The 24,603-nt window shown below is 53.5% G+C and overlaps 1 protein-coding gene across 8 annotated transcripts in view; it reads left to right on the top strand.

Moving 5' to 3' along the window:
* The first annotated feature begins 43 nt into the window (after positions 1-43).
* Positions 44-24,603, top strand: part of TBC1D16 (TBC1 domain family member 16) — a 32,830-nt gene continuing 8,270 nt past the window's right edge. For 2 of the 8 annotated variants that reach the window (XM_021534096.3, XM_021534095.3), the window contains exons 1-4: positions 44-269; positions 7,072-7,304; positions 8,499-9,078; positions 23,820-24,017. In XM_021534096.3, coding sequence (XP_021389771.2) covers positions 7,130-7,304; positions 8,499-9,078; positions 23,820-24,017 — 953 coding nt within the window. In that variant the 5' untranslated portion in view covers positions 44-269; positions 7,072-7,129. Of the gene's footprint in view, positions 270-3,624; positions 6,974-7,071; positions 7,305-8,498; positions 9,079-23,774; positions 24,018-24,603 lie in introns of those variants that run through there. The other 6 variants (XM_085556572.1, XM_085556570.1, XM_085556575.1 and 3 more) reach the window with 5 other exon arrangements.

Below are 24,603 nucleotides of genomic sequence, written 5' to 3'. Positions count from 1 at the left end.
TCGGCCACGCTCCGTCCGCCGCCAGCCCCGGTTCCGCCCGCGGGCCCCGGTACCGGCACCGGGCGGGTCCCGCTGTGCTCTCCTCGGGCCGGGCAGCCCCTGGCCGGGCAGACGGGCGGGGCCGCAGGGCGGGCACAGCCTTGCGGGCCGGACGGAGCGGGCAGGCGGCGGCAGCGGCTCCGCGCAGGGCCGGGAGCGGCGGCGGCGGCGGCTCCGAGCCCGCCCCGGGCTGGGCAGCGCCGGGAGCTTCCCCGGGCTCGTCTGTGCCGGTAAAGCGGGGCCGGGCGGGGCTGGGGGCGGCGGGGCGAGGGGGGCCGGGTGATCCTGTAGCACTGCCGCGGGACCCCCGGGCCCCGCACCGGGATCCTGCCGGTACCTGGGCAGGTCCGCCTTTGATCCCGCTCTTTGTCCGCCCTTCCCACGGCGGAGCCCCGCGGAGGGCGGCGGGGCGGGCGGGTGCTCCGAGAGAACGGGAGCTTGCTCGGGGGTCGGGATCCCGTCCTGGGGTCCGAATGTTGTACGAGGGTCGGGATGCCGTCCTGGGGTCGGGATGCTGTCCGGGGGTCGGGATCCCGTCGGGGGGTCGGGATGCTGCCTGGGGGTCGGGATGCTGTCCGAGGCTCGGGATTCCGTTCTGGGGTCGGGATCCCGTCCTGGGGTCGGGATGCTGTCCGGGGGTCGGGATCCCGTCCGAGGGTCGGGATGCCGTTCTGGGGTCGGGATCCCATCATGGGTCGGGATGCTGCCCGGGGGTCGGGATGCTGCCCAGGTGTCGGGATGCTTTCCGGGGATCGGGATCCCGTTCTGGGGTCGGGATGCTTTCCGGGGATCGGGATCCCGTTCTGGGGTCGGGATGCTGTCCGGGGATCGGGATCCCGTTCTGGGGTCGGGATGCTTTCCGGGGATCGGGATCCCGTTCTGGGGTCGGGATGCTGTCCGGGGATCGGGATCCCGTTCTGGGGTCGGGATGCTGTCCGGGGGTCGGGATGCCGCCGGGGGCGCTGGTGGAAATCTAAACAGTTCTTAAACTTTCTCTTCTGTTCTTTCGGCGCGGCTCCGTGCAGTTTGGGGTGTTTCAATGTTTCCTTCCTTGTGGGGACCTGGTCTTCTCCCAGGTGACTCCAACATCCACCTGAGCCCTGTAACCCGCGGGGAAGGTGGTGGAGGATCGCTGGCAGTGGTTTGATGAGCGGCCTCGGGATGCTGCAGGCAGGGGTTGTGGGGTGCTGCACTGCTCTCTGTGCTGCTGACACTCTGCAAAATAACTCGACTGCTTCCTCTGGGAGATCTGCCTTTTCGGATCTCAGGCTGGGGGCTTGTCTTGCAGAGGTGTTTTGTTCTTAGCTGCTACTTGGAACAGAAAGAAAAAGGAAAGTCCAGGGTGTCCGAGTGGCAGAGACGGTGCATGGTCTGATGTCTGCCGTGCTGAGAGCAGAGCTCGCAGCCAGCTCACCCACCCAGCTGTGATCCACACTCCTGGGGTTTGAGCTGCTGGGTTTTGAGAATCAAGTCCTGAGAGTGTTATTGGGACACAGCAACAGGATGTTGGAAATAAAAAGCCATAAAAGCATTTCCTGTGGCCCGAGCAGTGAAGATAAGGAACATGAAAAGCTGGTAAATCAGGGACGGAGGCACTTGTGGCCCACAGTGTCTCAGTGACAGTGTGTGCTGCCGGTGAGTTTGGTGCTGGGGATGGGTGAGTTTCATTTGCCTTTTGTTTGCTTTTTGTTTGCTTTCTGATGCCTGAGCAGGTGTGGCGGGGAGCAGCCAGCCCTGACTTAGCATTCCCTTTCCCTTTTCATCCCTGGAGTCACAGCCCTGCAGGATTCAGGCTGCTGCCCCTTTTTTACCTGCTCAGCTGAGATGCATCTGAAATCGGTCCCACTGTAGTGACTGCATTTGGAGGCGTGGAGATTTTGGCTTTTCCCTTCCCTTTTCTCTTGCTCTGTGAGCCGCTGCTGCTCCAGCAGGGCAGCAATGAAACACTTTTTGGTGACCTACATAATTCTCCCCATGAGATGGGATGACTTCAGAGTGGCTCCCCATGGTAAATGCTTTTCCTTGCTTTGGCTGGATCCTCTTAACTGGCTGCAGCATAGCAAGGAGTTTGGAAAGCTTTTCTCTTTTTATTCCCAATGTTGAGGTATTGTAATACAGAGGGAAGGTTGTACAAGGGCTCTCATGTGCCTGTAGAGGAGCAGAGATAAGTGAGTGACCAGCTGAGAGTGGCACAACAGATCCATCCGGGGACTGGGAGGCAGCTGAGTCCTGATTCTTGGCTGCCATACTCCAGTTTCTCTGTGCTTAAGAGTTCCAAACCTGGCATTTGCTGTTCTCAAGAGGGAAAAGGGGTAGCAATTTGTGCAGTTCTGAGCCCCACCGCCACAGTAACTGTGCACTCCTTAAATATGAAAAATTAAATCCAAGTTATTAAGGGCAAGAAAGAAAACGAGCCTGTTGAGTTTTCCTTCCCAAAGACATTTCATACTTCAGTGTGGTGCTGCTGTTTGACAGCTCGTGTTTCTCGCAGTGCCCGGACACGCTGCAGGTCTCACATTTCACTCCCAGAGCCCTGCAGCTCGGTTATGTGGCTGGTAAAGCCCATGTGCCCTGCGAGGCAGAGCGCACCGAGGGCTCAGCACTGGGAGCTGTGGCTGCAGCAGCCCAGGCTGCCGGCCCCGCTCTGGGCTCAGAGAGAGGAGCGGGGTGCTGTGGGTGCTGTGGGAGCTGTGGGTGCTGTGGGAGCTGTGGGAGCTGTGGGAGCTGTGGGTGCTGTGGGTGCTGTGGGTGCTGTGGGAGATGTGGGAGCTGTGGGAGCTGTGGGTGCTGTGGGAGCTGTGGGTGCTGTGGGTGCTGTGGGAGTGTGGGTGCTGTGGGAGCTGTAGGTGCTGTGGGAGTGTGGGTGCTGTGGGAGCTGTGGGTGCTGTGGGTGCTGTAGGTGCTGTGGGAGCTGTGGGAGCTGTGGGAGCTGTGGGAGCTGTGGGTGCTGTGGGAGTGTGGGAGCTGTGGGAGCTGTAGGTGCTGTGGGAGCTGTGGGAGCTGTGGGAGCTGTGGGAGCTGTGGGAGCTGCGGGAGCTGCGGGAGCTGTGGGAGCTGTAGGTGCTGTGGGAGCTGTGGGAGCTGTAGGTGCTGTGGGAGCTGTGGGAGCTGCGGGAGCTGCGGGAGCTGCGGGAGCTGTGGGTGCTGTGGGAGCTGTGGGAGTGTGGGTGCTGTGGGAGCTGCAGGAGCTGCGGGAGCTGCGGGAGCTGTGGGTGCTGTGGGAGCTGTAGGTGCTGTGGTAGCTGTGGGTGCTGTGGGTGCTGCGGGAGCTGCGGGAGCTGTGGGTGCTGTGGTAGCTGTAGGATCTGTGGGTGCTGTGGGAGATGTGCAGTGTGCATCCCGGGCCGGGAGACGGGAATCTCGAGCAGGCCGAGGCAGCAGCGCTCGGTGCAGCAGCGGGTGCCAAGGCAGGTGCGATGTGCCAAGGCAAACAGGATCCTGGGGATGGGCTCCTGAGCAGGGAAGGGCGTCCTGCAGCAGCCAGCAGCCGGTGCCGGGCTGGGTGCTGCTGGCTGGAACTGGACAGGCTCTGGGGAAGAGGCTTCGCAGGCAATTGCAGGAATTGGCTCCCCAGCACTCTCTCACTCACGAAGCTGAGAAGTGCTGGCACCGGCTGGGAGAGCAGCCAGGGCTGTGTGAACAGACACAGGAGCTGGAGAGAAGATTTTTAGTGGCAACGGTTGATGTGTGGGAGAAGAAAATGTGTGTGTGCTTAATAAATATTGGCACTCGGCAAGAGTTTATCAGCTAACACAGTGCTTCAGCTTCTGGAGAGCTGAGCTGGCTCTGCCACACTGAGAAGAATCCCTTCAGATCTGCAGATAAATATGAAATTAATATGAAAAGTGGGGTTTTTGAATGGTGCTGATTTACTGCTGTGGGATGGCTCCTGCTGCTTTCCCAAGCACACACAAGAGGCAGCACAGCAGCAGTTCCTGCCTGTCCCCACAACCCAGGCCCCATGGATTGTGTGTGCAGATGTTGTCACACGTGGAAAAGGGCTGACAATAGAGCAAACCCTGCAGATTTGGTCTCTGTGATTTGCCACTTTGTGTTGTATGAACTATCTTTTAGGAAGGAGGTGCACTTTCCCAAGCTGAGTTTCAGGAACTTTGGGGTTGTACCAGTAGGCTAGATGACCTTCAGAGGTTCAGTCCACCATGTGGTCCCCACTGGGTCTGACTGGGTCTTTATTTCTGCAGCCTTTGAAACCCCAGTGTTGTAAATGGCCCCTTGGGGTTCCCTGTTCTTGTGCACCATTGTCCCAGCTACTGGAATGACAAAATTCCTTGCCACAGTTCAACTGCCTTACAGCTTCTCCTGTCCTTCATTGACAGCTCTTCCTTTCTTTGGCACTGACAGTTCCCATGTGTGAAGACTTTTAATACATTTCCCTCACTTTTATCTTCCCTTGGCAATCTTTCCCTGGCCCAGATAACTCTTGTCACTCTCCCTGAAACTGTCCTGTGACTTGCATCTGTTTTTCATTAATCCCGCAAGCAAAGCTACAAAGAATTCCCTGGCCTGTGAGAACAGTGAAAGGATTGAGTTTCCTGGTGATATTTATATATCCCAGTGTGTCTGGCTACTGTCTGCAGCACTGCAGTGGTCTCTGATTTCTGATGTGCAGCTTTTCTGCAAGACAAGTCCAACAGACTGAATTTCTGAGCTGGCAGGACCCCATATTCCAAACCTTTTGTCTTTTTTTTGGTTTCCTCTTCCCAACCCTGTGTGTACCTGCAGCACCGTCCAGCTGCACATGCAGGCAGTGCTGAACAACAGGTGTTCTGCAGGATCAAAGCAAGACTTCCCTTTCAATTCCTCTGGCTTTCCAGGGAGCAGCTTTTGATCTTTACCTGTCGCTTTGTTCTTTCTGTGCCTGGTGAAAGCTCATTAAGTGGTGCCTCTGTTGGCAGAGACGTCCTGACCCTCCCCTGCCTTCCTGGGAGCACCCAGAGAGCTGCAGCAGGACATCACAAGCCCTCTTGTTTCTCATGTGCCTCTCCAGCTCCAGCCCCTGTGTTTCATGAGGAAGCACTCCCTGGCCAGCCAGCAGCAGCCAGCTGGTGCCTCCTTCCTCCTGTGCATCTGCTGATTTTTGGGGTTCTGAGGAAGCTGCTGGCAGGAATGAAGGTCTCTGCTGCTGTAGCCAGTGTTGTGCTGACAGGTGACCCTGCCCAGGTGTGCTGCAGGCTCAGGTCTCCGGCCAGGTTGCTCCACATCACTGCCTCTGACTCCCCTGGCCCTGTTTGGAAACAGCATGTTGTAACTCAGTGTGGGGAAGGAGAAGTTGCACCAGAATTTACTGTCTGTTCTTGCAGGGTGCAATGAGGGGAAAGGTGTTTCACTCCTTAAATGTGGTTGAGGCAAATTACTTTCTGCCAGGTGCAACCCAGAGCCTGAAACTGTGGATTTTGGCAATGTGGACAAGAATGAGCTTGGGGCTCGGTTGGTGTTTGGTTTTTGGGGCTGAGACATGAGGACACGTGTCTGGTGCTAGGAGACAGGAGTGTGCAGGACTTGCAAAGTGATTCTCTTATCCTGAACACTTGCTGGTACAGAGCAGGGTTGAGGCTCATCCATGAAGTCCCAGCAAAGGCTGAAACACAGGAACTGCCTCTGCTGTGATTCAAGCTGACAACTGTGCCCATTGCCAGTTAAACCAATAGTTTGTCCTTTAATGAAGGCTCTGTCAACAGCTTGGCAGTCTCATTTGCAGTCTTCTGCATGTACCAATCTGTCAGAGGCAGGACAGCTAATTTCCTTCCCTGCAGCCCTCACTCTGCCCTTTGGGAAATGCCCCTTTGCTATTTCTGCCTTCTGCCCTCCTGGGCTGGCTGGATTTGCATCAAAACCAGATTAAGGAAATCAGAGCATCAGACAGTGCTTGCTTATGCCCTTAAGTATTTCCTCAGAAGATGCCCCACGCCAGGGCCTGTCTGCTTTGTTTTCCTCTCTGGCTCTCGTGGCCGTGCCCTGCAGCCCAGCGTGGCACTGGGCCCCAGGAACACCCCGGGCTGAGCTCCCCTGGGCCTGGGAGTGTGGCTGTGTCTGGGCTGTGCTGGGTCACACTGGCCTCTTCACAGCAAGCTGAGCCATGGTAACATAAATGAACAAAAGTGGGAGTTCCCTCTTCTCCTGTGGTTTTGGCAGAACAGAAACTGCTGTGCTTCCCAGCTGGGCATGGCTGCAGAGAGCCTGCTCTGCACTGGGGTTGCTTTGTGTGAGACCTTCCTGCTCTTCCAACACCTTCTGGTCCATCTGCTGAATGCTTTATAGCTTGGGTGACCCCTCTGGTTCCACTGCAGAGCTCCTCATCATCAGCCCCAGCAAGAAGCACATCTCCTTTGGGCCCAGAGCTTATTTGGGGGTGAGCTGGGGATTGTGCTCCACAGTTCTGCAAAACTCTGGACAGGTGAAATGTTTGCCTTGAGTTGGTGCTCTGTGTCCAGCTCTGCCCTCCCTGGTGAACACAGGGCTCAAAAGAACCCAAACCAAACCCAAAAACAACCTCACAGAAAAAAATTCCAACCCCATAAACCTCAAACACACAGAAATGGCAAGCAGGAGATGAGGTGGGTTTGATTGATGTTGTTTTTGGAGATGCTGTGGCTGGAGCAGCAGCCCCACGTTCAGTGCTGTGCTCTCAGCCATTTCTGTGCTGAAGGAACCTCTGGGATCAGCTCTGGCTCTGTGACATCCCCGGGTCAGTGACACACTGGGCAGGTCCATGTGCTGGGCTGTTCCCTCAGTGGGGATTTCAGTGACCAGCATTGCTGTTCTGCCTCCTCCCACAGTAACTGTTAGCATGGCATTTTGCTGCCTTCATGTTTCTTCATTGCAGAGAAAAATGTCCTGGGATTCTGTGTTTGAGCACCTTTGAAGCATGAAAGTGATGTTACAGATCTACAGCATTAGTGGGCTCTTGCTTGAGGTGTGGATTGATGGGAGACTTGTCCTCAGACCGTGGGTGGCACGTGCTGAGCTGTCGTTATTTTGGTTCTCACACTATTTTTTCCTCCTTCTTGGCAGATCTTCTGAATTTGGCTCCTGACTAGAGCTGACAGATGATGGAAACATTTCCCTGGCGATGTCTCTGGGGCGACTCCTCCGTCGAGCCTCTTCGAAAGCGTCCGACCTCCTGACCCTGACTGCCGGCGGCGGCGGCTCCTCCTCCGTGCTCGATGGGGAGATCATCTACTCCAAGAACAATGTCTGTGTCCACCCCCCTGAGCTGCTGCAGGGCATCGGGGAGCACCATCCAGGTGATGGGGTGTTGCAGACACTGCTCATCCTCTCTTTTTCTCTCTTCTGGGTGTTGCTTTGATCAAGTTCTACACCGTGGGCTCTAAGAAATGAAGAGGTGCCAGTGGTGGGCAGGGCAAGGCAGTTTTGTGGAAAGTTCAGGAAACCCATCCACAAGCTGATCCATCAGCTCTTCTTTTAGTAGGAAGATTAGTGCTATTGCTCCTTTCTCTTCTGGTCCAGCATGGATTTTCTGGTTGAGTAAGTCCTTTTGTGCAGTCAGAAGTTGTCATGTGAGGACAGTAACTTCTGTTGCTCATTCATGTCCCTGAATTGTTCAGGAAATCCAAGTATCCTCTTATAGCTGTCATTGCTGGAGTGGCCTCGGCAACCACTGGTAAAGGAAAAATCCAAAAAGCCTGATTGTGGCTGCATGCACTGGAGTAAATGAGGATAAATCCTGCTCTGTCCTTTTATTTTCATCTGTTCCTGTGCTCTTTCATGTTCTCATCAAAGACCTGTGGCTCTTGGCTTAGCTTCACAAAATGCATTATTCTCTGAACACTGACCCTTGCTTTCCTTTTGGTGTGGGTGTCTTCTTTTTCCATTGGCTTCCCATAAATACTGTAGCCTTTTAGCTACACTAAGGTAAATATTCTTGAGAAATCAATGTTCAGCTGGCACTTGAAATTGTTTAACTAAGAAACAGTAGAACTTTTTCATGTGGGAACATATTTTATAATTTACTCCTGATTAGTAAATCTGTCCAGGAAATCCAAGTATTTGCATGTCATTTCTGTGTTCAGTTAGGCCAGAGGGAATTCAGACTATTCAAAAGCTACATGCAGACTTGCAGTTATTTGCAAATACTGAATAATGCTGAGCACTCCACAATTCCTCCGACAGAATTCTGTCCTGGTAACTTAAAGGGTTTGTTTTGTCCGTGTATAGTGGTAGTGAAGCAGCAGGAATCACAGAATGGTTTGGGTTTGGGGGGACCTTAAAGATCATCTCCTGACAAGGTAGAGGATCCTAAAGATGTTCCCTGCCATGGGCAGGAGCACCTTTCACCAAACCAGGTTGCTCAGAGCCCCACCCAGCTTGGCCTTGAACATTTCCAGGGAGGGAGAGATGGGGAAAGGGAAATTTCAGGATAACGCAGCTTCCTTAGCACGACTCCGTGTGACACCTGGTGCTCCTTTGCTCTCTCTCAGGCTATCTGTGCTTGTACATGGAGAAGGACGAGCTGCTGGGAACCACGCTGATCCTGGCCTGGGTGCCCAACTCCCGCATCCAGCGGCAGGATGAGGAAGCCCTGCGCTACGTCACCCCCGAGAGCTCGCCCGTGCGCAAAGCGCCCCGAAAGCGCGGCCACCACGCCCAGGCCCTCGGCGTCGGCCGGCCCCTGTCCCCCCCGGAGCAGAGAGGGCCGCTGGGCCTCAGGGGGGACGAGACCCTCTCGGTGTCCCAGCTCGTGAGGGACGGGGGCCCCTCCTCGGAAGGGGAGAAGCTGTCGCAGAGCGGCGCCCGCCGGTCCCCGCAGCCGCCCCGCAGCGACTCGGGGACCCTGTCCACGGTCAGCTCCCAGGAGGAGCACAACAGGTCGGAGGGCACGGAGGAGGGCCTGGACTGCAGGGAGGACGAGGGCTCCTTGGAGCTGTCTGCTGACGATGTGAGCAGGGACAGCACTTTGGACTCTGATTCTGATGCCTTCTCTTCCCCCTTCTGCCTCTCTCCCATCAGTGAAGCCCTGGGGAAAAGCAGCAGCTCCGTGTTCATGGACAGTGAAAGCAGGTGAGTGCATCCTTTCTCTGGTTTCTGGGTGCTGAACTTGGAGATGCTGAAGGAAGTTGAGAAACTTCACAGTGGCGTTAAGCTCAATGCCCTGTCTTGCTTCAGACTTCTACAGCGTTTACAGGAAAGCGTTCTGCTTCTGCTTAGTGAACCCTGGCCCCAAACATCCAGGGCTGTGTATGTCCTTTCAGGTGAACAGTCTTGAGCCCTGGAAGCAGCATTGCTAAATTAAACAGGTCCTTTGTTGGCCTAATTGGCTCTGCTGAGGATCTGAGCTTGTTGCTTCTCGTGCAGAACCACATCAAAGGGCCCTGCTGACTTCCTGAGCCGTGGGCACCCCTCCAGGCCCTGTGTTGACATGAAACCTGCGTGTGGGAGCTTGTTTTGTTGTTTAGAACAGGGTCCTACTTCAGGCAGATAAATATCAATTCTTGCGTGTCTAACTGGGGTATTTCAGTCTGTGCTTCCCAGTGTCAGCTGCAGTAAACTCCACAAAGGGAAAGAGGGCAGCTTGGCAAGGGAATAACGAGCAGGAGGGCACCTGTACAACTCCCTGTTCCCATATCCAGTGGTTCTGACTTTCTGGGCCCTGCTCTGTTGGTGTATTCCTCGTTTCCATCTCGGCGAGGATGAATGTGCTGTATTCCTGAAGAACCATGGGGCTGATTTTTAGGCTACAACTCAACTTTGAAACTGCACCCAACATGAGGAGAAATGTGTTCTCCTTTGTGCATGGCAGCAATGCACAGACTGCACTGACAATTGAAGAGATTTTGCCTCTATTTTGTGGGCTAATCTCAAGCCCAGAGAATGCCAGTAAGAACAAGGTTTGTGAGGAAGTATTCTAATGGATTCAATTCTCTCTGGATATTTTAAAACCCTTCGTGAGGCGATGTCAGACTTTGTATCAGCCTTGCATTAGGCATCTGCCCAGGGTTTGCTGGGCTTGAGCTCTGCAGCACCTGTGCAGTGGGGTGAGTGGTGACTGTCCCATCCCAGCCCACCCCAGCCCAGCCCACCCCAGCCCACCCAGCCCATCCCTGTATAAAAGTCCAGCCTTTGCCAGATCAGTGGGTGAGAGAAATGCCAGTGACCACGAGGGCAATGTGCATAGCCTGGCATCTTCTGTCCTCATAGAGAGATTGCGAAGCTCAGGGCTCAAGAATGTGTTATCACCCCACTGTAGTGGTGGGAAGTGGGAAGAGCAAGGGACACGTTTGGAATAGCATCCTGGCTGCTGAAAAGCAGGAGGCTGAGCTCAGCCTGGGGAAACCCCAGCCCTGGCGTGGGCCACAGCCCATGTGCTGTCCCAGGAATGCTGTGGGCTTGGATTGCTCCCACAAGGAGCTGGTGCAGGAGGGTCCCAGGCAGCGTCCAGTGAGTCAGGAGTGTTGTGGTTTAACTGTGCTGCAACACTTATGCTCTGAGCTGCAAATAGTGTCAGGAAAGGAAGGAAATATGGTTTATTGCATCTTCTCTGCCTTGTCTGTGAATTCCTGCGGCATTTCCCTGCCCTCTGCCGGCTTTTCCTCACTGCTGCTGGAGCCCAGACAGCTCCAGCCAGGCAGAGCTGGCTCTGCACACACAGCTCAGGGGCCTGCTTGGTTCTGCTTTTTTCCTTCTTTTTTAACTCCTGTGGTGCCAGTCTGAAGTGTCACACAGTGCGTGTGACACTCATAATTGGCAGCAGATTAATAAAACAGAGCTTTTGTTGTTTGGGACTTTTGACTGGAAAGGATTTTGTTCAGTGTGTGCGTTTTTCGTGCCAATTTGTTCTTCCCCATTGAGCCACCTTCCATGGAATCTGCAGGATCTTACAAGCTGTTGAGTGGGAGATTTTGCATAGAATCCTGGTCAAAAAGCATCTCATATTTCCTGCTTTCATCTCAGCATTCTGGGGGACAGGAGATGCTATTTCAGAAGTCACTACAAACATGGGAACAGCTTCCTTGTTTCTTAAGGGTTTGTTTTGGTTTGGTTTTTTCTGCTGGCTGCTTCCCCTCTGAGCCAGAATTGGAGTGGGAACAAAGTTTGTGCTGCTGGCAGATTGTTTGAGCTCTCTTCCCTCCCCACCTCCCAGTCACCACCTCCTCTCTGCCAGGAGGAACGACTGTTTCTGGTTGTTTCCCTCTGCACTGGGGAGTTGCTGCACAGACAGCTCTGCTCTTCCTGTGGTTGTTGCAGAAGCTGAAGATATGTTGCATTTCAATCCAGCCAGCTTCCTGTGTGATCAGATATCCTCAAAAATGGAGAAACGGGTCACGGTGGAAGGATTGGGATGTACAGGTACACTTGGATCAGATGAGATCAGGGGCTCGGCAAGCTGTTTGACAGAATTTGTGTGTGACCAGGGGTCACGAGTCCTATCTGCCTCTTGGAGTTCCCCTGAGGAGGTGGCCTGGGCACGAGGGAGCCACAAACACTGCAGTGTGTGCGGGATGAGGACAGCAAGGAGCAAGGGAGGTGGGCTGGGGAGCCCTGGAGTTGCACAATGAGTAAGTCAGTTGCAAGTCACCAACTCGTCTGGTAGAACATAAGGAAATAAAAATGTATCCATTGTTGGTTTTTTTGTTTTTTTCCCTCTTTGCTTCTTAGTTTGACAGGATGCCAGGGGTCCCACGCAGCGCTTGATGCATCCTCCTCCCATTTACACAATTCCTTGGGCTGGGAGCAATGGGAGTGTCCCAGCACCAGCATTAACACTCCTGCTTCTCTCTTTAGACCAGCCTGGCACACTGCTGCAGGGTGAGCTCATCCTCCAAGGAAAGGTGCCCTCTCTCTCCTGGGGTTTGTGTTCTTCTTAACTTTGGGGACCCCTTAGTGCTTCCAGCATGTGGTTCCTACGGGAGGCAGCTGGTGTTGGGAATGCCTGCACTGATGGCAGCTTTTTCAGGGTCTGTATTTCTGTGAAAAAGGAGGGATTCTGGAAATAAAATCATTCCATTCTGTCCCTTCCCTCCCCTGTCCCCGTTGTTTGTTGGCTGTCAGGAAACGTTTACCTTGTGGCCTGAAGGACACGAGTTCAGGGCAGCTGCTCTCTGTGCCCAGCTCTGGCTTGCTGCTGTCTTGGAAAATTCCTCTGCTTTCATTTTCCCCAGCAGTAAATTGAAACAAAAAGGGTTTTGTTACATCCAGACAACCAAACAACATCTGACACTTCTGTAATGTCCATCCTTTGATGCTGCTGGAGTTATTGAACTGACTATGACATCAGATCTATACAGTTGGTTGTGGAAGCACTTAGTGCTCTGTGAGTGGGGTTTGGTTTGGGGTGGGGTTTGTGCTGTGCCAGAGTGATCCCTGGATAACAGGAGCTGTCATGGGTGCTCGGGAGGCTTTGCACTTCTCATCTGGGATTGCTGATACCTGACAAGCACCACAGCAATGCCGAAGAAGAGATACAAACACTGGCCTTGGTTCCTTCACTCACTTCACCTTGGGATGCTGGCCAATACAGTCAAAATTTGGACTGAGGAGCTTCAGTGTTGGAATTGTATGAGTGGAGCTTGGGGCAACATCTGGCCAGAGGCTGGAGCTCCATGAGCAGCCCCACAGTGCTGGGACAGAGGCCTGCAGTGCTCCCACAGCTCAGACTGGAAAGGACGAGCAGAAGTGACATGGTCAAGGTGGAATCAATGCAGGAAGGAAACATCCTTCATAAGGCATCGATCATTTTAGCAGGCAGTAATAAAAATAACAAAACTGTCATCATGGAGCTGGATGATGGTGAGTTCTCATGTTCTTCAGCAGACATGAATTAATATGGCAGATCGATCACAGACAGCCCAGGCAAAGCTCACAGCACAGGGAAAAACTCCTTTGGCGTCGCAGCTGATGCAATTTTTACGGATGTGTTGCACATCCTGTTGTTAAGCTGCTTCCCAGGAGCTAATCAGTAAATGAGCTGCTCCAGGAGCCGGTGGGAGCAGCGCAGGCATTGCATCATCTTGTTTTGGCAGCTCACCTGAAGGGCTGAGAGCTGTTCCGACCTCTGCAGCAAAAACAGGAGACAAAATTATAAGGGAAATGAGCTGAAATTAGAGCAAACTGGCAGGAGCTCTGGAGTCATCAAGAGATTGGGAATTCATTGCTGTTTTAACAGAAGTGATTATATTGGAACCAGGGGAACTGGTCACAGACTTTAAAATCTCTTGTAACTTCTTGCAGCATCTCAGTTTTGAATTATTTCAGCCCTGGGGAGGAGCAAGGTGGGTACCTGGTCCAGGCTTCAATTCCTCAGGACTTGCCTGAAACTGGTGCCACTTACGATGTAAGACCAGGAAAAAACATCCACAAATCCTTATTCCATCAAAAGGATAGTGCTCTATCTCTTCTGTTTGTGTTGTGGGGTCAGTGTAAGCTTCCCTAAGGCAGGGTGGTCTGTGTGGAGCCAGGCACTGGGAAGGGGAGCTGGTCTGAGCCATCAGCAGCACTGTGTAATCAATTAAAGTTGTTCCCGGCTGCAAAGCTGAGAAGGTTGGACAGATCCAAGAGATTGCAGAGGCATACGGCTCTATCTTGCTTTATATAAATATTTGAACAGCAAGAACATTAATTATAGCAGGTTTGTTTCTTCCCTCTGTTGGGTTGCTGCCAGATTTTGTTGGAAGAAAATAGTGACAGCTAACTTGGGCTCGGGAATTGCGGCTGAGGGGTCCGTGAAGCTCTTTATTTGGGATGCTGGAGAGGGAGCGAGGGCGGGTGGTCCCCAGAGGAGATCCCAGTCTGGCAGCGGGAGCAAGGAGGGGACACGGAGGGTTCCCTGTGTCCCCAGGCCTCTGGGGCAGCGGGCATTGTTTAGGTCTGCTCAGGACACTGGGGAAGGCCTGAAGCCCTGCTTCGGACACAGCTCCGTGGGCAGGGCCGTGGTGGCGTTCTGTGGAGCCGTGGATTGTGGCTGCCGTGGCTTTTTTGTGGCCTGTGACCGTGGGTCGCTACCATGGCTGGTGCCTATGACCCATGGCCGTGGCCATCACCAGTGCCTGCGGCCATGGCCACGGTCGGTGCCCATGACCATTGTCCATGCCTGTGCCCATGACCGTGCCCATGGCCTGTGACTGTGCCCATTGTCTGTGCCCGTGCCCATGCCTGTGGTCTGTGCCTGTTGTCCATGACTGTGCCCATGGTCCATGCCCGTGCCCGTTGTCCATGCCCATGCCTGTGGCCCATGACCGTGCCCGTTGTCCATGCCCATGCCTGTGGCCCATGACCGTGCCCGTTGTCTGTGCCCATGCCCATTGTCCGTGACCATGCCCATGTCCGTGTTCATACCCATGTCTGTGTCTGTACCTGTGGCTGTGTCCGTGTCTGTGCCCGTGTCCGTGTCCATGCCTGTGTCCATGCCCGTGTCCGTGTCTGTACCTGTGTCCTGATCCTGTGTCTGTGTCCATGCCCGTGTCCATACCCATGTCCATGCCCCTGCCCGTGTCCATGCCCGTGTCCGTACCCGTGTCCGTACCCATGTCCGTACCCATCTCCATAGCCGTGCCCATGTCCATACCCATGTCCGTGTCCGTATCCCTGTCCCTGTCTGTGTTCCTGTCCCTATCCATACCCGTGTCCTGATCCTGTGTCCGTGCCTGTGTCCGTGTCCATACCCGTGCCCGTGTCTGTACCTGTGTCCGTGCCTGTGCCTATGTCAGTTCCAGTGTCCGTGCCCATGTCTATACCTGTGTCCATGTCCCTATCCCGTGTCCGTGTCCCGATCCTGTGCCCGTGTCTGTGCCCATGTCCCGATCCCATGTCCATGCCTGTGGCCGTGTCCCGATCCCATGTCTGTGTCCATGCCCATGTCCGTGCCCGTGTCCGTACCTGTATCCGTGTCCCGATCCCGTGTCCGTGTCCCGATCCTGTGCCCATGTCCGTGCCCGTGTCCGTGTCCCGATCCCATGTCCGTGCCTATGTCCGTGCCTGTGTCCCGATCCTGGGCCCGTGTCCGTGTCCCGATCCCGTGTCCGTGCCTGTGGCCGTGTCCCGATCCCATGTCTGTGTCCAAGCCTGTGGCCGTGCCCATGTCCCGATCCCGTGCCTGTGTCCGTATCCGTGTCTGTGCCCGTGCCCATGTGCGTGCCTGTACCCATGTCCCGATCCCATGTCCGTGCCCGTGTCCATGCCCATGTCCCGGTCCCGTGTCCCGATCCCGTGTCCCGATCCCGTGTCCCGATCCCGATCCCGTGTCCCGATCCCGGTCCCGATCCCGGTCCCGATCCCGTGTCCCGATCCCGTGTCCCGATCCCGGTCCCGGTCCCGATCCCGTGTCCCGATCCCGATCCCGATCCCGTGTCCCGATCCCGGTCCCGGTCCCGATCCCGTGTCCCGATCCCGTGTCCCGATCCCGATCCCGTGTCCCGATCCCGTGTCCCGGTCCCGTGCCCGATCCCGGTCCCGATCCCGTGTCCCGTGCCCGTGTCCCGATCCCGTGTCCCGATCCCGTGTCCCGATCCCGTGTCCCGATCCCGATCCCGATCCCGGTCCCGGTCCCGATCCCGTGTCCCGATCCCGATCCCGGTCCCGGTCCCGATCCCGTGTCCCGATCCCGATCCCGGTCCCGGTCCCGAGCCGCGGCCCGCCCGGCCGGTGGCGCGGCGGGGCCGGCAGGGGGCGCGCTGTCCCAGCGGTTCCCCGTCGCCCCGGTCCTGTCCCCTCAGGGAGTCCCGGAGCCAAGCGGGTTTGGCCAAAGGGACCTCAAACCCCGGCCGGTGCCACCCCTGCCGCGGCAGCGACACCTTCCCCTGTCCCGGCTGCTCCAGCCCCATCCAGCCTGCCCTTGGGCGCTGCCAGGGATCCAGGGGCAGCCACAGCTGCTCTGGGCACCCTGTGCCAGGGCCTCACACCCTCACAGGGAAGGATTTCTTCTTAATATCTGATCTAAATCTTCCATCAGTTTGAAACCAATCCCCTCTGTCCTGGCACTGCAGCCCTTGGAAATTGTCTCTCTCCACGTTTTTTGTCAGCTCCTTCAGGCCCTGCAAGGCCACCCCGAGCTCACCCCAAAGCTTCTCCTGCCCAGGTGAGCGATGCCAGCTGTGCCAGCCTTTCCTGCCAGCAGAGCTGCTCCATCCTCTGCTCATCCTGGAGCCTCCTCTGGGCTCCTCCAGCTCCTGCCTGAGCCGGGGCAGCTCTGCAGGTGGGTCTCACCTGAGGGACAATCCCTGTCCCTGCTGCCCACGCTGGGGCTCAGCCCAGGCTCGGGGGAACTCTGGTTCCAGCACACACGGCCGGGGCATGACCAGCTCTCACCCAGCAGCACCCCCGGTTCTTCTCCCCAGGGCTGCTTTCACCTTTTCCCTGGATATTCTTGTATTTCTTCTGTTACTTATTTATACAATCACAACGCCCAGAAATCTGAATGGAGAGCAGAGATAAATGGCACTGGCAGGTATCCACAGCTTTGTGAGGGAAGAATTGCATTAAGTGAATCAAAATAAAGAGCATGTCCCCTCCAAAGCACCACAGTATATGCAAATAAATCTGCATGGCCTCTGTCTCCTTGGCTCGGGCCTCGCAATTATCCCAGCATTAGGCATTTACAATAACTCTGGAACATGCTTTTAGGCAGCACTCCTCTTTCCTCTCCCTTTTCTGCTACTTGAAGCAAGCTCTTCCCTTGGGAAATCTGTATTGTCTTGTGGAAACAGTGAAATCCTCCCTGGGTGGTGCTGGCTCAGCTCACGCTGGGGCAGCAGCGGAGTCCGGGGAGTTGGTTAACTTTGCCACTAAAATGTCCCCCTGAAATTCCCAGTTCACTGCTTAGAGCCAGGAATATAAGAACAAAGGTAATCGGCAGGTCTTTCAAGGGAGCAGTGGTTTGAAGGCTTGATTATAATTAGCATAATTAGGGGAGAATTTTATTTTTGCATGGATTGAACTGAAAGGAAAAAGAGCAAAATAATCCATTGATTTAAAAAATAAAATAAACATGGGGAAGAAAGGTCTCCTTCTCCAGAGTGGAATGGGCTGAAAAGCAAACATTCTTTTTCGGGCTTTGCTGAGAAATCACTTTTTCCATCTAAGGAATTTTTTTTTTTTAAGTGTTGCTTTTCAATTGATTTATTAATGAGTGTAAGTCCAGGCATGAGGTGCCCCTTCTCTGTACAGACTGTAAAAATCCAACACTGAGCTTCTGGAACATTTTCCTTCCTTAAAGTGAAGGTAACATTTGCATCCTGGAGCAGTATCTGCTCTGCTCTAAGTGATTTCTTGTCTTTGGCTGCTTGGAGCTGTGTGTATTTTATTCCTAAGCATCAAACCTCTCATTCTGCCCCCTCTCTCTCCCTGCAACAAGAAGTCACAAAAGAAAAGAGAAAAACCTCCCTGGGTTTACCTGAGCAGCTACACCTGTGTGGAAGTGTCCGGTAGATGTGTATGACATTCCAGACGTTGGGAAAAAGAGATTAAAACACCCATTACTTCACTACAAACTTCTGCTTATTTTTTTGCCTTTTCCATTTACATTCAAAATAATTAACTCAAGAACTCTGGGTTTGTTTTGTTCTCCTTTTGCTTTAACTCCAGCGCTGGGGGGACCCTTCGGAGGCCACGGGGCTGCTTTCCTGATGCCCCCTTGCTGCCTGGAATCGCTCAGCTTCCTCTCCGGCCTCGAGGGCTTGGAGGGATGAATGAGGAGCAGCAAAGCCCGCGGCGTGGTGAGGCTTTCACCCCTCTGGGGCACGGGGCAGGACAGGGGGTCCCCCCCGGCCGCCGCTGTCACCAGCGCCTGGGATGGAGATCCGCGTTCCACCTGTGCCGGGTGGCTGGGAGGCTCTGAAGGGCGGGCAGGGTGCTGGGAGCACGGATTGCAATAGCCCCATAAAGCAGAACAAATCGGTTTGATCTTTATTTCTTCAAGGACAAACCAATTACGCCCGTCAGAAGGCAAAGCTGCATAATCGGGTTTCCACAAGTCCCTCACCGTGCTACAGCGGTTTATTTGTCAGGCTGGCGTTGGCAGAGCTGCTGTTAATTCCCAGCCCCGTCCCTGACGGTGAACTTGCTGTTTCAGCCCAAGGTCAGAGGGTGCTGAGGAGTCCCTGGACAAGGCTCTGGCCATGGACCCTCTGCTCGCTGCGAGGGGAGGGAGGGACTCCAGCACTTTGGAGATGTAAACAGCCTGTTCCTTGGGTGTTGTTAATAACAGGAGTGCGAGGAGTGACTCCCAGCAATGCGCTGACTTGGACTAGCGCTTGCATCTGCTTTCCGGTGCCCTGCTTGAAAGGATACAATTATTTTTCGTAACTGTTTATTTTCTCTCTACAACAAGCTAAGCAAAGCAAGTTTGTCAGAGGCAGAGTGCTCCTAATTTGGTCTCCAGTGACCTCTGCCGCCGTGATTGGCAGCCCGGTGTCAGGGAGGAACTTGTGCCTGGGAGATAGAAATGAGCAGAACAAATGCCGTAGGACAGCTTGGGTTCCCCGGGGGACACGGGCTCAAAAAGGTGAAAGAAGTGCAATTACAGGAGGTTTTCAGCACAGAAAGTTAATTAGCTACTAAATAGCATTTAGTGCAGTTCAACGTGGGGAAATTTATGTTTTGAAAGCAAACAGATCAATGGAAAGCTCTTGGAAAGTCCATGTTGACATCCGCGTACTTTGTACTGTAACAGCCTGAGTAGTTTTTCCCAGGTTTCCCCAACAAATAGGAGGAATTGTTAGAACATGTTTGCAGATGTATAGAAATACTTCCACATGAGGATGCTTTGACATTTAATTTTAGAAATCCTAGCTAGGCTTTCTAAATCCAGGCTATCTAACACCTGGTTCCCCTGGTCACGGTGGTCAGTGGAAGTCGATTCTGTTTGGGTTCTCTGAGGCACAGAAACTTCAAGTTCCAAATGTTTTCAGCCAAAGGGTGGCTTTAACACAGTTCTTAACCTGGTTACTCATCTGTGCTGGTCAGATGTGACAGCAGTGTTTCCTGGTCCGGGGCTGGCTCTGTGTGGCCACACTCTGTGAGAAGCTGGTGCTGTCCTGTGAGTGTCCTTCCAGCCCTGCTCTGCAGAGCGAGCAAAGACATTTCAACATCTCTTTTTTAATCCTAAATTACCAATCTGGTTTCCTTTGCGTGTCTTTTGTGTCACTGAATTCAGCACATTTCAGTCTATAATATATGTATATTGTCAAGGACACTTTTTTTATCAGAACAATGGATTTGAGTTCCAGTTACTCAGTATTACCTTACACTGTACAGCCACTGCACTAAATTTTTAGGCATTCAGGATAGCTTTGAACTTTTATTGGCAGATTATTTGTTTGAAGCTGTCTTAGCAGCTGATGCTGCCAGGAGCTGTTTCACCTTGCTGGGAAGAAGAAGAACCCAGAAGGTCAGTGCCTGTGGGGAATAGTGGAGAAACAGAGAAATGCTAACCCCTGGGGAGGAAAAGGGGCATGTAATTCCCATTACATGGATGCTCATACATTATGATGATACTCATTGTCTGTAAATGATGGTCCCAAGCCAGCATGCAGGAATGCTGGGGCTGTGGGAGCTGTTATTAGTGACAGCGTGCGTTAGCGCCGGGGTGATGGAGAGCCAGCTCCAGCAGCAGGGCTTGGCTCTGGCAGGAGGCTCGCTGGGAATCAGGTGGTGCACGCTGACAGCTTGGGTAAGTGCCACATCATGGCTGCAGCCTTCAGCCCCTTTCTCTCTTGTAATTATATTTGTCACATCGCATCGTAAAATGAGTTATTAGGCCTTTGTTGCTGAAATTGGCTTCCCAGGTAATCAGGGCGGGTCTCTGGAACAGAAATAATAATTGGGTTTAGCTCTCCCTGTGCCGTAGGTGTGTTCCAGGGCTTTGGAGCAGTGAGTTGGGTCCCATTGCTGCAGGTTGAGTCTCACCTGCAGTGTCTGAGCTCCTCAGCGGGGCGTGAGAGAGGTCCCATGGGGTGGGAGGGGGATGGTAGATCCTTGGTGCTACAAAGGCTCCAGGAATGTGGATATGGTTGGCTGCTGTAGTTGATTGTTGAGTGGAGAAAATACATCAGCCCCTGTTCTTGCTCCCCAGCAGGAACGGGATGTGTTTTGAGTGGTGGGACTTGGCTGAGGGCAAAAGGCTGAAGTGGAATCACAGAATCACAGAATCGTTTGGGTTGGAAAAGCCCTCAGAGATCATCAAGTCAAATCATTCCCCCAGCACTGCCAGAGCCACCACTGACCCATGTCCCCAAGTGCCACATCCACGTGGCTGTTAAATCCCTCCAGGGCTGGGGACTCCACCACTGCCCTGGGTAGCCTGTACCAATGTCTGACAGCCCTTTCCATGAAGAATTTCTCCCCAGTGTCCAACATGACCCTCCCCTGGCACAACTTCAGGCTGTTTCCTTCTGTCCTGTCTCTTGTTCCCTGGGAGCAGAGCCCAACCCCTGGCTGGCTCCACTCTTCTGTCAGGGAGTGAGAAGGTCCCCCCTGAGCCTCCTTTTCTCCAGGCTGAGCCCCTTTCCAGCTCCCTCAGCTGCTCCAGCCCCTTCCCCAGCTCCCTTCCCTGGATATGCTGCAGCCCCTCCATGACCTTCTTGAACTGAACACATGAACGTGGCCCAGAGTTTCCTGTCCCAGGATTTCTAATCCTCCTTGATTTTTTCCCCTGTCCCTTTTATTCCTGCGGCCCACTGCACTTGTTGTTTTGCTGACCAGTGCTGTGTATTAGCTGGTGCTCTGTTTTTCCTGGATCCCATAACCCAAAGTCTCTCTGGAATGTTCCTCCAGCTATTGGCATTGCAGTGCTTCAGCTCCTGCTTTTATGGGGTCCTCTGGGATAAATTCCTCATTTAACAGATAGAATAGTCTGACAAACAATAAACTCTTCCCCTGCATTTGTCCATCTTGAGTGCCTGGTTAGAGGACTCCCCAAACACCACAAAATTAGCCGAGATCATACGGCTTGTTGTCACTGACCTACGGAATGATCTCAATATTTAAAATTTTATTTAAAAGTAATCCAGAGATTAGAATATTTTCAAATTCTTTTTTTCAATCAATATGTACAGGAAAAAGCAATTTTAGACACAGTGCGGGTTTTTTCAGAATTTCCCTGGTGACTCAGTGAGCCACCAGCATGAGGTGGCTCTGTCTCTGTCTCTGTCCTGAGTGTGAATGTTTGTGTCCATTGTGAAGGGCAGGGAGGGCACAGGTGTCTTTCAGATTTCACTCTCTGCATCAATGAGAATAGAGGAATTTCCCGGGGCTGCACAGCCTCAGGCACTCTGCTTACCCCTGGTGCTTCTTGCTGTCTGCAAGGGCTGAACCCAGTGACACAAGAGGCTTCCATGCCGTGGGATGCGTGTGCGAGCTTGTCCCCGGTGGGGATGGGAACTGTAAACATTTGTCTTGGAGAAGCATTTCCGGAGGTTCCCCCAGTGCCAGGACTGTGCCCGGGCTCTCCTGCCCGCAGGTCTCAGCTGGCTGCTGCTGCATCTGGGGCAGATTTGGGTTTTGGAGCACAGGGAACTGCAGCTGGAAATGCTGTGCTGCGCTGAGGAGCTATGGAATGTCCAGCATCAAAGCCAGCTCTACTGGTACCTCATTCCTTGGCAGTTCTCTGGACATTTCTGCTGCTCATTTCAGATGATGTTCTTGAAGAACTGGCATGAGGACCTCTGTGAGCAGGACCTGCATGACCCCACACCAACCCATCCTCCAGCCCTTTGCCATACTGGCCAGCTCCTCTTTGCAAGAGTTTTAGAAAATGGTTTGCCTCTGCTAAATCTTTGAGTTAGTTTGAGTCATCTCTTCCAGGAAAATCCTGTGTAACCAGCTGTGGCTGTTATGAAGTGTTGCTCCATAAATACCAGCTGCTCCTAGCAGGCAGTCCAGCCCAAGTGTCTTGTACCAGGACTCTGTTACATCTGTGTTAATGTTAGATACTCGATGTTTTAGAAAGCGTTACATTTTACCACCTTACCAGAAAGTAATGCTTGATTTTTCATAAAGTCCAGTACAATCTGCATGGAAAAATTCCCAAGGCAGGGGATGGTGTACAGCTGTGCCTGTGGTCAAAGGTATCCTGGTGTCTAACCTGGAGTGAGTTTGGATCTGTGGTGTGGGTCACTGAGTCCTCATCCTCCAAAAGGCCTGAATGTGATTTCTGCTTTGCAACTTCCTTTCCAAAAACTGGAGCGGCAGAACTTCCCAGAGAGCCACGAAGCTGCTCCTTTAGCTGGAGTCAACCAGCCTTGGTCTCCAAACAGTGCTACAGGAGCAGGAGGGGGCTGGGGGATCCGAGTCACTCATTGGAGCAGGGCTGGGATGGAAATGCACCCAGCTGGCTGGGCTGGCTGGAGCCCTGTCCCCTGTCCCTCTGTCCCCCTGTCCCAGAGCACTGTCCCCCTGTCCCCCTGTTCCCTGTCCCCTGTTCCCCTGTTCCCCTGTCCCCGGAGCCCTGTCCCCTGTCCCCCTGTCCCCTGTCCCCTGTCCCAGAGCCCTGTCCCCTGTCCCCTGTTCCCTGTCCCCCTGTCCCCTGTCCCCTGTCCCCCTGTACCCCTGTACCCCTGTCCCCCTGTCCCCCTGTCCCCTGTCCCCCTGTCCCCAGGGCCCTGTCCCTGTACCCCTGTCCCCCTGTCCCCCTGTTCCCTGTCCCCTGTCCCCCTGTCCCCCTGTCCCCTGTCCCCTGACCCTGGAGCCCTGTCCCCCTGTCCCCCTGTCCCCCTGTCCCCCTGTCCCCCTGTCCCCCTGTCCCCTGTCCCTGTCCCTATCCCCCTGTCCCCTGTCCCTTGTCCCCTGTCCCCGAGCCCTGGCGGAGGGGCGGTGCTGCTGCTCCCCGTGGAAGAGGCCCCGGAGCCGGAGCCGGGCGCGGGAGGCACAGGGATGTGAAGTGCATGCTGAGTGTGTGATTTCCAGCCTTCAGTGCCCACATTGTTGGATAAGAGGATTAGAAAACACCACATAAAGTGGCCTTGCAGGGGGCTGCTTTGTACCTGCTCCGGGCCTTGTCTGGCAAACCCCAATTTCACAGCAGAGCCCATTCAGAGCCTGCGCCGAGATTGTTCACGTGCATTGGCCTTTTTACGAGCCAAGGGGTCACAGTTTCACATTCGCCTCATTCCCAAAGCACTGATATTTTTCATTTGGGATGGGGGCTGGTGGGGATATGGGGGCTTTTTGAGTCTGAACTCAGTTTGCATTTAAAACTGGAGATCTGGGGTGGATTGGGAAAGGATTGGGTTCACTTTCTCTTCTTTATGGTGGATGGAAGAGCTCAGGTGTGACTTCCCAATCCTAACTCTCCCAATGTTCAAGATTGCAGGTGGAAACCATTTGTCTGGAGTTTATAGACATGAATCCAGGCTTGGCAGATCTTCTTGCAGAAGTGTAATGAACTCAAGTTCAGGGGAAATATCTTTGGATCTTGCTGGTCAAAGAGGGAATTTCCCAGATGAAATCCCAGGTCCATGCTGCTGTTGGAATGTGGTCATTCCTCCTGTCTTCGTCCTGGTATGGAGTGGCTGAGCTGGACACTGAGGGCATTGTTTGAGCTTCTTCATTTTACCTTCTCAAAAGTTGATGTTTTGAGGAATGGGTTTAGCTCTCCCCAGTTCTGCATGCAAGAACTTTAAGAAAAAGCCAAAACCAGGATGATTTTTGGGATGGTAGGGATTAATTTAAAAATATATAATTTAGTTGGTGAACAAATGCCAGTTTCAGAACTCTGACTAAAGGTTTTTAACATGGAGTATCTGTGATGGGTGCACATACCCACACAGCCTCCCATGGCTGATGGGATTTATGTCCCCACACTCTGTCCACAGGGACACATGTGACAATCGCATGACCTGCTCCACCAGCTCTGCCTCCAGCCTGGACACCAGTGCCCAGTTCCAGGAGAACAATGGGCAAACACAGAGCACCAGATGGGATGAACAGCAGAAGGTGTTTGCCCTCGAGCAGGTGTGTGGTGTCTTCAGAGTAGACCTGGGACAAATGAGATCACTTCGCCTTTTCTTCAGGTACTGGATCCTTGTGGGTGAGCTGTGTGTGAGTTACATGAATTGTGTGAGCTGTGCGTGCTCCATGCTGGGGCTCTGGGCGGAGGTGATTTCTGCAATCCTACCTGGAAGCCTTTCCAGAACAATTGTCTACAGGAAAGTGAGTGTCAGCCTTCCCAAGGAGAGCCTCTGAATTGCAGTTACAGAGTCAAAAGGATTTTATTTTTAGCAAAGCAAAGGTTGCTCTTAGCTGCCATACCATAAATGCTTCAAATAACCTGGGGATATGAAAAACATCTTTATCTATGGTACCTTTTCTTTTGCCTGCCCCTCAGCAGGCTCCTCTGGAGTCTCGCTGCTCTCAGTCTCTTCAGTTATCTTTCAAATTATTACAAAATTTATTTCAAATTATTGCAAAAACATTTTTACTCCCTCTTTTTGCTCTCACTCCCTGTTTCTTTGGACAGAGCTGTGTGTGAGCAAGTCTGCGCATCGCTGGGAGCTGACTTTGTGTACTGCCTAAATGTTTCTGGGGCAGACTTCCTGTGGTTTTTTCTCCAGGGAAGCCAAATTTTAAATCCTTCATGTGAAGGAAGAGTAAAAATAG

Source organism: Lonchura striata, chromosome 18 (genome assembly GCF_050655825.1).
Source record: "Lonchura striata isolate lonStrDom1 chromosome 18, ASM5065582v1, whole genome shotgun sequence".
Taxonomy (NCBI): Eukaryota; Metazoa; Chordata; class Aves; order Passeriformes; family Estrildidae; genus Lonchura; species Lonchura striata.
Note: the sequence above shows the minus strand (reverse complement) of the source record. Positions and strands in the feature narration are given on the sequence as shown.